This window comes from Podarcis pityusensis (assembly GCF_964106645.2).
Source record: "Podarcis pityusensis genome assembly, chromosome: 2".
Classification (NCBI taxonomy): Eukaryota; Metazoa; Chordata; class Lepidosauria; order Squamata; family Lacertidae; genus Podarcis; species Podarcis pityusensis.
In genome coordinates, this window is record NC_138029.1 from 2318253 (window position 1) to 2331976 (window position 13724).

Sequence of the window (13724 nt, forward strand, 5' to 3'; positions counted from 1 at the left end):
TTACATTCACCACTGGTATTTTATTGTCCTTATGGGTCTAAAAGCGTCATTAAGGTTACACATTTCATTTCTTGACATTCCTTTTTTTGAATTTGTTATAGGCATTGTATTTCTACTGTGGTCATGTGTTTGCTGAGTATTAATTATAATAGTAGATTCTCTCTATATAAGGTGCTATATTCCTCAAGGCAATGAAAAATAATTTCATGAAAACAATTCAAAGGGGCGATAAAACAATGTGTGTGTGTATGTTTGCACAAAACAGTCAACATAATACTGTACATCTAAGGAGAATGCTACATACACTCAAGTTCACTGTCCTGACGTTGCTTTTCAAAAATAACCTTTCTGCATTTTGCATCAGTGAGCTTTAATTCACATTAAGTAGCAGGTTTGCTTCTGGATTAGCAAAGGGCATCCTAGTCTGGGTTGTTGTTGTTCCCTTAACCAGAGTCTAGAGAACCAAGAAAGATTTTCTGAAGCTGATGTTATACTAGGGCCCGTCTAGCACTTACTTGGAGCCTGAGTATCACTGCAGACATTCAGCCAAGACCACTGGATTGTGGGGCATTTGCCCCCCACCTGTGGAGCTGCACACATGCTTCCCTAGATCAGAAACTCACCATAGCCCAGGACGGGCGTGGCCTGCTGGAGACAAGATGGAGCCTCTTCCGTCTTCATCCTCCAGGTCTGGCAAGCATAGGATGGACCTGCCATGGAGGAGGAGAGAGTTAGTCATAAAAGAGAGAGAGAGATAAGGGCAAGGGAGGCTGGCAGGCAGCAGCTGGACTCAAGCAGGATGAAGGAGAACTGGGAATTCTTGCTCTGCATAGATCCAACTTCTGCCTTCTCAAGTGCTTGCCAACAAAGTAACTCCAAAAAGGGCTAGGTACTCTCAGTGTATTTTCTTGGATACTGTTCTAGCTTTGGGAGTGGGGCTGCTATTTTTAATTTTTTCTGGCAGTGGGACGTCTGTGCCTCTGATGGCACACAAGAGTGTTTACAGCTCCCCATGTACGCCATCTCACTATAGGGTTGCCAACTGTTTCAGCGGCTGCTGCTTCTGTGCTATCAGCCATCAATATTAACCGTAGGTAGTATTAATCACTGTGCTCTGAAAAGCATCACCTGCTGACTTCTGCACCTTAAAAGCACAAGAGCAGACCAGCTATGCCCCCCCCCACTCCATCTGTTGGTAGATATGATCACACCCGGGCTTCATCATCTACATTGTCTTCCAGTTCTTTTCTGAATCATAGAATCATAGAGTTGGAAGAGACCACAAGGGCCATCGAGTCCAACCCCCTGAGCCCTCCAATGTTTAAACGAAGCCCTAAGCAAGTTACCTGAAGGATTATCTCTTGCATATACGTACTCAAGACTTTCACCAGAGGCCCTCCTTGAGGTTCCCCTGCCTGGTGGTGTGTGGGCATGGGGACAGGGCCTTTGGGGTGGTGGCACTGATGCACAAATTGATGGTTTTAGATGCTAGGCTTCGTGGACTTCTGGGGTCCTCCTTTGTATTATTTCAGTACATAATTAACATTTATTTTTTTCCCTTACCCCATGCTTTGTAACTGCTCCTATATTCCTGGTATGATTAGGACCCCCCCCCCAATGGTTTGCCAACCCTGATGAAAAATGAATTCTCTCTGAACTTATGCAGTTTCCCATTTTAAACTCACTTAACAGCACCATCTTTTAGACTAAAGGAATAAATTAGAGTTGTGCATATTTACTTGGGAATATACTTCATTTTAGGGACACGGGTGGCGCTGTGGTCTAAACCACAGAGCCTAGGGCTTGCTGATCAGAAGGTCGGCGGTTCAAATCCCCACGACGGGGTGAGCTCCTGTTGTTTGGTCCCAGCTCCTGCCCACCTAGGAGTTTCAAAGCACGTCAAGTGCAAGTAGATAAATAGGTACTTCTCCGGCGGGAAGGTAAATGGCGTTTCTGTGTGCTGCTCTGGTTCGCCAGAAGCGGCTTAGTCATGCTAGCCACATGACCCAGAAGCTGTATGTCGGCTCCCTCGGCCAGTAAAGCGAGATGAGCGCAGCAACCCCAGAGTCGTCTGCAACTGAACCTAATGGTCAGGGGTACCTTTACCTTTACCTTTATACCTCATTTTATTATAGAAAATGATATCCTTAATGGGGGAAAACTAAAAAATATATGTAACCATGTACATACCTGGCCAGCCCCCCCCCCATCTCTGGCTTACAAAAAAGAAAAGAAAAAAGGATGCTATGGCCCCCAAAATCAGCCTCACTGGGCCATGGTATGCTCATGACAGCTTGGATGCTGGTTTCGTGCCTGTTTGCTGCTGCCCCCCCCCCCTGCCATTTGCCACCCTCTGGACTGTGGGCTCTGGATTTCAGCCCAGAGGTCCAGCTCCAGATGTACCACTGCATAGCGGTGCCCCAGTTATAGAATGCCTTCCCCAGAAAGGCTCACCTGGTGCCTCCGTTATGGTCCCGCCCCCCACTCGTGCCTTTTAATATGCCAGTTAATATTTTTTCCCTTGCTGGTTTTTAGACTAGTTTTATACAGTGGTACTTCAGGTTAAGAACTTAATTCGTTCTGGAGATCCGTTCTAAACTGAAACTGTTCTTAACCTGAAGCACCACTTTAGCTAATGGGGCCTCCTGCTGCCGCCGCTGCACGATTTCTGTTCTCATCCTGAAGCAAAGTTCTTAACCCGAGGTACTATTTCTGGGTTAGTGGAGTCTGTAACCTGAAGCGTATGTAACCTGAAGCGTATGTAACCTGAGGTACCACTGTATTGGTTTATATTCTGCTTGCGTTAGTTTTATGCTGGCAATATAGAGATACTGGTTTATTTTTTATTTTTAGTCTGTATTTTTAAAACTTATTTTTAATATTTTGTAAACCACCCAGAGGACTTAGTTGATGGGGAATATAGAAAGGTCAGAAATATACAAACAAATAAAAATACGTCAATAGTCCTTGTAACTTTCCTGTGAATTCTTACCCCCATATTTTTGATTGTGGCTGAGAGATAGTGAATGGCCACTCAAGGAGATTGAGTATACCCACCCACTTGGGAGGAAGTCCCACAGAATAAAGTGGGCCTTACCTCTGAGTAGCTTTGCACATAAATATGTAAGTTTGTGAGTTTATGGCCAAGGGGAGATTTGAGCAATGCACTTGCCAGACTGTTCTAGTTCTTCAGCACATGAAGTTACCCACTGCATCTCCACAAACATTTGCCAGAAAGACTAGTTACATGACTTCTGGGACCCGAGATCTGGCTTTAGCTTCTTAAAACAGATACGTGTTGTGGGTTCATACCTAGAAATGGTTCCTGCTCATGCCAGATGTGTGAATGCTAACTGTGATTCTTCATTAGGGAGAGAAAGGCATTCTGCACAAACTCAGAGGCATTTCCTTCTTTAATAGATGGCCTTAAGCAAGCTAGGGACACGGGTGGCGCTGTGGGTTAAACCACAGAGCCTAGGACTTGCCGATCAGAAGGTCGGCGGTTCGAATCCCCGAGATGGGGTGAGCTCCCATTGCTCAGTCCGCACCCCTGCCAACCTAGCAGTTCGAAAGCATGTCAAAGTGCAAGTAGATAAATAGGTACCCCTCTGTTAGGAAGGTAAACGGCGTTTCCGTGCGCTGCTCTGGTTCGCCAGAAGCAGCTCAGTCATGCTGGCCACATGATCCAGAAGCTGTACGCCAGCTCCCTCGGCCAATAAAGCGAGATGAGCGCCGCAACTCCAGAGTTGGCCATGACTGGACCTAATAGTCCCTTTACCTTTACCTTTACCTTTACCTTTACCTTTACCTTTACCTTTACCTTTACCTTTACCTTTACCAAGCAAGCTACTTTCTCCTAGCCTAAGGTGTGTGTCTGGTGCAATAAATGGTAATATGAGGTTATAATTAGATTATTTGTCAACTTTTCAGACAACCTTTTTAGGTGTGCCAACAGCAGCTTGATCAGCAGGAACTAGCTGGAGATGATTTTCAGAGCAAAAGGAAACATATTACCTGCTCATTTCCACAGACTGAGCTGCTATTAAAAACACAGCTACAGGAGCTAGTTGAAAAGTTGGGAACCCTAATTATTATAATAGCCTACTTTACAGCCTTGGGAATTACTGAGAGTGGGATGCAAAAGCAAATGGTAGGTAAGAGATAAGGGCATAAATCAGGCTTTCTGAGGTAAAACCAAGGAAGTAAAACAGACCTAACAAATGAATTTAGCGTTACACAATATCTTCTTTATCCATGCTCTGGTTCTTCCCTTCCTAACATTACAGCCTCTTCAAAATGTCAGCCACAGCGAATGGCACAGGAATAAGGGCTGCCAAAATGAAAATATTGTTATAGGTGTGTGGGGGGGGGGGCGCGCTAAACCCTAGAAATTAATAAATGCTAATTGGGGTGGCACATAACAATATGAAGCTATTCTAAAAGTGGAATGCTGCTGGGATTTCAGCCTGCCTGAAAATCAGTCCCCTAACCCCACGTGTGAAGGAGCTGAATTTAGTCAGCCATCAGCAGTAAGGGGAAGGTGACACTCTGCACATGCCCAGTGTTTTAAGGCATTCAAAGTGGATTCTATCTGAGGGTTAAGGTCTGGACACCCATGGCCACACCAAAGCCTCTAAGACAAAACTGCTTCCATCTATGACAAATGAAAGTAAGCCAAGGTGAGCCATCAGGCTATAGGAGAGGTTGCCCAGTCAGGCTGGAGTTGTAGGTGAGGATTGCTGGTGTCTCCATTAGAAGCAGAAGATGCACTATGTTGTGAGTGCCAGGCTGTGACTATGTGGATGGATGACTGGGGAAATAAGAGCACAACCATCTGATCTGGTCATAAGGCAAACCTTCCAAAGGGGGGTGGGGGGGGTTTCCTTTCCCTAGATCAGGTTCTCTAGCTTCTGAGAAATGAGGGACATCCCCTGGGTCTCTGTGCTGGGAATGATTGGAAGTTCCTGTGTGACACCTGATGCAGGGAAAGGACCACAGAACCTAACTGGAAGGAGACTGGCCTGAACAGTAAATCACACAGAGATACCGTGGGGCGGCCTTCTCTGTGAGTGGAGCTGCTTACAGGAGTTTCTCCTGATTTGATTAGCTTATTCCTCACTGATGTTCTTAATTCTCATTACTCTCAGGAGTAGTTAATCCCAGCACTCAAGCTGCAAATTCCTGCTCTAAGACTAAGAGCAGGGCATGGGAAACATGGCAGGGTGACGGGCTCCAGATTTTGCCATTGGCATTCCTGCTCGCTGCCTAGTCCCTAGAAATCACTTCCACAATTAAGCAGTGTGCATAGATATCATTGGCAGGGCAATGGGAGAAAAGTTCAGGAGTGCAACTAGTAGCTCTTAACACCCCAATTTAGAGAGATGCTAGAAGTAGGGAATGCCTTAATAGCAGCAGCCAACATGGGAGCCTATAGCTGAGGGGTCAGGAGCCTGTGACCCTTTAGACGCTGTTGCACCAGCAGAACCAAAGGTCAGCGATGATGGGGGCTGGAGTCCAGAAACATCTGGCCAGCCACTGTTTCTCCATCCCGACTTTAAGTCTACTGCATGGAGACAAGAACAAAAGGTCTCTCTCCATTTGCAGTCCAAGTTAAAACAAAACAAAACCCTTTCCCGCCTTTTTTTATCAAATAGGCTTGGTTAGGATTGTGCCCTTAGACTATAATCCTCTGCAGGTTTACTTCTCAGTAAATAAACTTATATCATCAGATTCTGGTGACCAGCTACTTCTACCTGTCATTCAGTACCTGGTAGGGTATCCTACTTTGCTCCTCCTCTGCTTTGGACAGGAAGAAGCAAGAGCTGTGGGGACCAAGGTGTCTCAGGAACAGGCAGAGGAGGAGTTGGAAAACGGATTGGGACACAGAGAACGGGGCGGGTGGGGGCGGGTGTCCGAGGCAGGTACCTTGGTCGTGATGAAAGAAACTGTGATCTAGGGCCGCTCGCCTGCCGCTTCGACCTGTGGGACCCCCGCCTGCCCCCGCCCACCTGTCCGGATCCTGACTCCTTTTTTTCATTTCGAGAGGGAGGAAGCTAGAAGGGGAGGCGGGCGGGGGGGGGGAGGAGTGGGGCGGCCAAGGAAGGCTCTTGCATTCCGCCGACTCGCCGCGATGGCCCGGCGCCTGCCCGGACCAAGCAGAAGAGCCGCGTTTCCACGAGCGTCTCTCCTCCGAGGCGGCGAGGAGTCGAATTCCGAGACTGGCGGCGGCCGAGGCGCTGCTACCCGGGTCTCATCAATGCTCGACTTTGGGGCGCAATTTAATCTCCCCCTCTCTCTTTGGTCCGCCTGTTTTTAAAGTGTATATTATTTGGAAAGGGGCTTGGGAAATTCCACCCTCCCCAGCAAACCCAACCAACAATAATTGGAACAACTCTGTGCTCTATTCGCCCCCCAAAAGGACGGCTGGAGAAGAGAATGGATTCTGTTCCAAGGCTCTTGCGCTAACAGGCGCTTCGGCCAAAGGGAAGCGATGCGAGATCTTGAACATTAATTGTTGCGTTTGTGAGTCTTTAGGAAAACGAGAAGCTTTCCTCTGTTTCCTCTCTCGTCTCCTCTCCAGTTTTTCTGAGGCTGAGGTCATATATATATATATACACGCTTACTTTAAAAGTAACTTCTCCTGAACTCAGTGGGTCTTACTTCTGAGTAGACGTTGACACTAGACAGGTTGCGCCGTACATTTCAATTAGATGGGCATTTTCTGTCATGAATAGGGGGAAATTGCCTCTAGGTTCCTTTTCATTTTGTATTAGCTATCCAGCCCGCTTTATACGTTGTGTTAAGCACCAACTTTTTGAATCCGATGTTTTTTGGGGGTTTTAAAAGTTACTTCTGTGCTTCGACGCGGGTTACACTTTGTAGGTTATTATTTTGAGATGCGGCATTTCAATATTTTTATGTATTTCCTTGAAAGGGCTGACGGTTCTCGTTTATTTTTTTAAAGTAACAGTTCGGATTCGACAACCTTAACTTAAGACATGCTGTGAAAAATATAATGCTTCAAGTGGCACCTTAAAAGACTAATACATTTGTGGGTCTGTCTACGCTACATAAAGCACGTTGTTGTTTTCAAACTGTCCGTGCCCACAATGAACCTAAAGGAAAATACTGATTCCCCCCCCTTGTATATATACATATTTTTCACATTTATAAAATCGCCTTTCAGCAAAGGCTCCAGAGGGGGAGGAAGCAAAAATAAAATAGCTTAGTGCAGTGGTTAGCGTGGTGCATTGAAGCGGGTGCGGAGGTGTGTGATCTGGGTTCAAATCTTCACTGCGCCATGGAGCTCACCGGGTGACTTTGGGACAGTCTCAATCTCTCCGCCTAAGCTATCTCACAGGATTGATGTGATCGCGTGAGGATAAAATGGAGGAGGAGAACCTTGAGTTTCTTGTAAGATACAAATAACTAAATTTCACTTTACAAACATTTATATAGAACACAACAGCAAGCAAAAGATAATTACAATAAATTAAAACTTCATGCAAAATACAGGAACAAGCAAATAAATTAATAATAAGAAAAACAATAATAACAGCTTATTAAATTTATATACCGCTTTTCATTCAAAGATCACATTCAAAACCTTGACCTGTCGACTTTCCTAGGGGCTTGCCAAAATTAATTGACCAATGCACTCTAAAACCATTGTATATTTTTACACCCAGCGGAGTCAAAAGGCATCAATGCATAGCTGTCAACTTTTCCCTTTTTTTTGCGAGGAATCCTATTCGGAATAAGGGAATTTCCCTTAAAAAAGGGGAAAAGTTGACAGCTGTGCATCAGTGGCGGCACTGCTTTAAGCTGCTACACATCCGGATGCTAAATATATTTCTCACAAGGCTGATGGATTTCAATTGCGTCTAACACCGAGGTTATTAAGTTTTAATAAGTCTAACGAGCCGATCATTTACATTTAGTTGCAAGTAAATTCCATTTATCTCAATAGCCGCCTGATGACTTTAAGACTTCCAGAACTCAGATCACACAACAAAACGGTTAACAGGATAAGCATTTGCATGTTTTACCAGATGTAAATCCCATTGGGTTCGGGGTTTACTCGCAGGTAAGTACGTATCAGATCGCTGCGCAGGTCTTCAGAATTGTTCTCCCCAGAGCAGACTCGCACAATGTATTGTTCTGGAATCTGCCTACAAGTTTATCAAGGGAGGGGTGGAGGCCGGAAAGAGTGGGTGGCTTTTAAAAAATCACACTTGACTAGAGTTTACTTACAAGTAAAACAATGTGTTTAGAATTGAGATGTCTCTTGAAAATAAATTCCTTTTCGATCACTGCATCTTCCAGAGACAATATCGATGGGGCTTGAGACATAACATTCCCTATAGAATACTAGGAAATCGTGGCAAACTTTTATCCACATATTGAAGCTACCAATTTTTACGCGCGCGGAGCGTAGGCTTCTCGCTGCAGGAGAATCCTTCTTTTTGCACGTTGGGACGCTATGAAAGCCCGTTGACGCGGACGCTGTGTGAACAATAGGTGATATATGTGAACCCGCCTATGCTTCTTCAAATATGAAATCATAATAGCCAGGCCATTCTCAGTTATTTCAAGGAGATTTTTTAGATTTTTAAAATGCCTCCGGGTCGTGCAGCTAGCTGTGCATAAGCCGAAAAAAGCACCGCCGAGTTCCCTGGGACTTACTCCGAGGCAAGTATGCTTAGGAGCAGGCATAAATTTGGCTGGATCGTGCCCTGATTTTGTTTTTACCAGCACTCTAGAAGGTGCGTCATAAAGGCATAGCAGTATGTATTTTGCATGGTACATAACTTTACTAGGGTCCTATTTGGCGACGCAGCGAGGAAGTCCTAAGTCGAAGCGCACGCAGCGTCCTCAACCTCGAGGAGTTCAGGGTTTGTCTGCGCGATATAAACTGAACTAAGTACACGAGGATGCGCAACTGGTCCTCAACATGCGCCTCAAATCTAAGTTAAAAGAACTATAACCGACATCGCAGGAGCCCGTCCGACAAGGAGCCTGGCGCGCTGCAACTTCCCTGTTTGTCCCGATGCGCATCCAGGGACCGACCAACCCAGGAAGCGAAGGAACGTGGAGAAGCGCCCTGCCATAGAAAATCGGGCACAGGTATGCAAACACGTGCGCGCGCTGCTATACGGTATTTTTCATCGTTTATAATATATCCGATTTCTCTCTCACACCCTTGCGCCAGCAGAACTCTTTGGATGATGACTGAAGGGTCGTAGCGCCAAGTCTCACCTTCCTTACCTAAAGACACGGGCAGCTTAGTAGCCGGTCCGTCAGAACAGTAGCGACACGCAAGCAAGTCACGCAACAACACACACACACACACACACACACACAAACGGTATACTATATATCGAAATGCTTGCGTTATTTGCGAGAATGACTTTAGGACAAATTAATGCATCCAGCGATATAAATAGAAGTCTGCGATTCGTGCCCCTGGAATAATATTTGTCCCGGTTGCAAACAGAAACTCACTGAAAGAGACTTCTGCCAATGCACAGTTGCTCCTCTGACGGTCACATACCGATCTTTGTCACATATATGATATATCGTATGTATATAGACCCCCCACCCCAAGACAGCGCGGTTTTTGCTCTGGCAAGAAGCGTCTGGGAAGTGAGGAGGAGGAGTGCCCTTCGCTAGGACTCTTTAAGCAGTGAAAAGCAAGTCCCATCTCTCTCTCTCTCTCTCTCTCTCTCTCTCTCTCTCTCTCTCTCTCTCTCTCGCCCTCTCGATTTCATTCCCCAAGTAGTCTCGACCTCATGCGGACGGTACTCAGTCCTCCTTCCCCGCAGCTTCTCACACAAATCACCCTCGACGCTTAGCAGACGCTCAGCAGACTGAGTCCACTCCAGCCGACTCCTTTCCGTCCCAAACCAGGGGCACGATCCACCCGAACGGAACCCATTTCCCACGTCCTCGTGCTTTGCCAGACGAGAGGCTGAAGCGCTCGCCTCCCCGACCCCTTGAAACCGACGGGACTTGGGACGCGTCAAGCTATGGGGTAGATGGTGCCCCTTGCTTGGAAGTTGATGCTCACCTGGATGGAAGGCAAACTTAATGTGAAATCCCAACCAAGCCTAAGCGAGCCTAATTCGCTAAATGGACAGGTCGGGAAGGCTGCGTTCCTTGGCGCGCTTCCTCGAGAAAAAGTCCCACTGAAAAGTGCAGGGTTTCCTTCCGAGGAAGCGTGCTTAGGATTGTGCTGCAACTCTCCCCTGCCTCCCCGCGCCCACCCTGCCAAATAGGACGCCCCAAACTCCATAACCGCCGCACAGAAGAAGAGGCCCAAAGGTCCGTCTAGCGCAGCGTCGCAGAGCCCAACCAGGCGCCTCTGGGCAGCTCACCGCGGGCAAGAGCCCAGCGCAAAAGCCCTTTCCTGCTGCTGCCTCCCCCTGCCCCGCCTGCAACTCAGTGAGCGCGGCCTCTGACCCTGGCGACAGCCTATAAGCCATGCTGAATAGCAGCCGACGAGACGCCTCATACTCCACGAATCAGTCCTCTAAAAGCCTCCCGAGCTTGTGCGTGGCTGTCGCCGGACCTTGTGGCGGTGAGTCCCACAGCGAATTCTGCCGGCGCGCGCTTCTCTGCCTGGAGCCTCTTGCCAGTCAGCCGCTTTGGATCACCCCGAGATCCTGCGCTAGGAGAGGAGGCGCGCACGGTTCAACGGGATCCCCTTTCAACGAAAGGTGCAATCTAAAGGGCTCCCTGCCCAGCCTTAAGAAAACTTCCCGTCGATTGAAGGGGTCCCCCCTGGGAGGTGGCGGGGAGAGCCTGTGCACACTCTGGGGTGGGTGAGGACTTAGTTTAGGGGTGGAAGCCAGATCAATCCCCCCCACCGCTCTTCTAAATGAGCAGGCCGGCGACGCGACTCGAACCCTCGCCCCGTTCTTAGGGAAGGATTTCCAAGGCTCTCTCGTAAGGAACCGCTCCAGTGGCGGGGGAGGGGGGGGAGGGAAGCGAGGAACAGCCTGGAGGCGAAACCGCGGGAGATCCTCTCTCTTTCTGCCCCCCCGGCTTTCCGTATTTCGGAGCCCCCACCCGGACGCGAAGCTCTCGATCTCGGCCAAACGCGCGACCTACCCGGTTCCGGCGCTGGTTTCCCTCTCTGCTCGTCCGCTCTGCCTTCGGCTGCGAAGGAGAGGAGGAGAGGGAGGAGGGGGAGGAGGGGAGGGGAAAGATGATGGGGTGGGGGTCCCCCCTATTGTCTAAAGCTTGCAAGGGGGGTGGAAATGAAAGTGAATACTCCAGACACATCCAGGGGCGCGCCAGGAGGGATGTATGGGCGACCTCCACCCACTTGAACCTGCCCCCCCCCCCCGCGCTACTTGTCATTCCTAGGAATCAGGAAGGGAGGGCAGTCCTTCAAAGCCGCCCCTTGCTGCTTCAGGCTGAAGAGCAGTGGACGCTTACTTAGGAGTAAGTCCCTTGGAGAGCAGGGATAAATATTCCCTTTACGGCTGCCCGGTGTGTTTGGAATCAGCAGGCACAGTTTAAGGACTAGGCTTCCATCCTCCTCAGCGGGGACCGTTTCAAACAAGTAAAGACTGTTCTATTATTTTATTGTATTAATTGCATTTGTGTCCCAGCCTTTTCTCCAAGGAGCTCCAGGTGGCACACGTGGTTCTCTGCCTCCTCCTTTAGCCCCCACAACAACCCTGCAAAGTAGGTTAGGCTGAGATGCAGCGCCTGGCCCAAGGTCACTTTGGGAGCCCCCTGGCTGAGTGGGGGTGGTTGCCCCCTTGCCCCCTACAAGGCACATGCCCATTAGTTTAGTATTGTTCTCGCTTTGATATTCTGACAGATGGGGGTATTGTTTTTATGACTAGGAGGAAAACAATACGGTGGAAAATTCTGGTACCTGGAGCTGTGCCTCCTGATCGCACACAGAGTTATTTCCTTTCCTTCGTGGTGCAGTGGTGAAAACATTGGACTAGCACTTGGAAGGCCAGCATTCATCTATGGAACTTGCTGGGTGACCTTGGACTAGTCGCTGCCTCTCAGCCTCACCTACCTCACAAAGTTGTTCTGAGGATAAAAATGAGGAGGAAGAGATTCATGTACACTGATTTGAGTGCCTTGGAGGAAAGGTGGCGCATGAATGTAGTAAATAAATAGATACTCATTACTTTGGCAGACGATGCTTCCTGATACAATGTGTTGCTCCTAAAATAATCTCTGTGTAGGGAAAGAAGCCATATGCATGCACAACTATCCTGCAATGTGCACAGCAACCACAATTGCTCTCCCTCCTGCTTAAAATTGTGGAACTTCTAGGCTGTGGCAGGAAGGAACTCCCTCCCCCTAGAGGGGCGTCCAACATATTTATTGTATCTTTTTTCATATATGCTCTTTACCCTTGACAGTTAAGGTGTTTGTTTTGTGGAAGACACCTTTCTACTGAATCAATTCTGTTCTGTTCCAGTTGGAAGGTTTTGCACTTTTTGGAATTGCAACTGTTTGGTTTTCACGACTGTATAATATATTATAAGCAGCCCCAGGTCAAAGTTGGGAATATTACTTATTTATTTATACTAGGGGCTGCAGCTTTGGTCCACTCTGCTTGCCAGCTTTGCCTACCTGCCAGCCCCTTTGCAAAGCACCCTTCCTCCACACCTGACTAACTCTACTCTACCCCCCCCCAGGAGACGACTAAGAGATCAATTTTGGATCAGGATTTGATAGTTTGGGGGGAAATTCCCCAAAGAGAATATATGGGCCATGCCACCACATGTGCAGTATGGACCCGGGTAAATTACACTCCCACCAAAAAATTATTGAAGTATTATAAATACTTTTGTTTAAACTGACTGGGCAAATAATACCAGTGGTGTGCTACTTTTAAAGCATTTTCTCAGGTCTTAACTTAGAATCAAATGGCAAAGTGTTCTGTCCCCCCCACCCCAAGTTGTTCATTCAGATTCTCTTCTTTTTATGTACTTCCTTTACAAATAAATAACTATAAAATGCTGCTGCCTGTTTAGAGGCATCTTTCTAATTGTTCAAAAGATTTCTGATTGATCAGTCAAACTGCAGTGCTATAAAATTATTCAAATGTCTACCTATGTGCTTGCGCATCCCATTCATCCCCAGGAATACTTGTTTAAATATAATAAAGGAAAGTGCAGACGAGAGATTTACAACATCTGCTTAAAGAAAACCCACTGATAAATTATAGACAATTCACCATATGGGCAGTTGATACATACTAGGATGGGATCGTGGGTGTAGCCAGGATTTTTGTTGGAGGGGGGGAAGAACCTCAGTTTGCTATGTATTTTTATTGATTTTTATTGATGGGGGCAGCAGCCCCCCTGCCCCCTGGCTACGCCCATGGATGGGATAGTGATAGTACCACCGTTTCAGATTTTAATTTTGAGACAAAGTTAACTTTACTTTCAGTGGCTGCCTAAGAACTATAGTGAGGGCCGTGCAAAGGACGATCAGAGGAAGGAGGATTTATTGGCACTGAGAGACCAGATGAAAAGTTCTCAGGACATCAACACATAGTTGTCCTTTTGATAATGTTAACAGTGCTGTGAAAATGACATATTTTGTAAGCATTCGCCCTCTGATTAGACATCCATGGCAGCCTATCAGAAACCTGCTTATCTGAAAAAATGTGTATGTATGTATTTGTATGTATTTTGCTTGTATTTTGTAATAATTATGTTAAATAAAATTTAATTAAAAAA

At 47.1% G+C, this 13724-nt stretch overlaps 1 protein-coding gene across 1 annotated transcript in view; it reads right to left on the reverse strand.

Moving 5' to 3' along the window:
* The window catches only part of LOC308468265 (LIM homeobox transcription factor 1-alpha-like), a 92277-nt gene extending 81136 nt beyond the window's left edge, over nucleotides 1–11141 (reverse strand). Inside the window, exons 1-2 of the mRNA XM_080990322.1 lie at nucleotides 11113–11141; nucleotides 624–710 (exon numbers count right to left, since the gene is read on the reverse strand). Of these exons, the coding sequence (XP_080846448.1) occupies nucleotides 624–681 (58 nt within the window). The 5' untranslated portion in view covers nucleotides 682–710; nucleotides 11113–11141. The remainder of the gene's footprint in view (nucleotides 1–623; nucleotides 711–11112) is intronic.
* Nucleotides 11142–13724: the final 2583 nt, after the last annotated feature.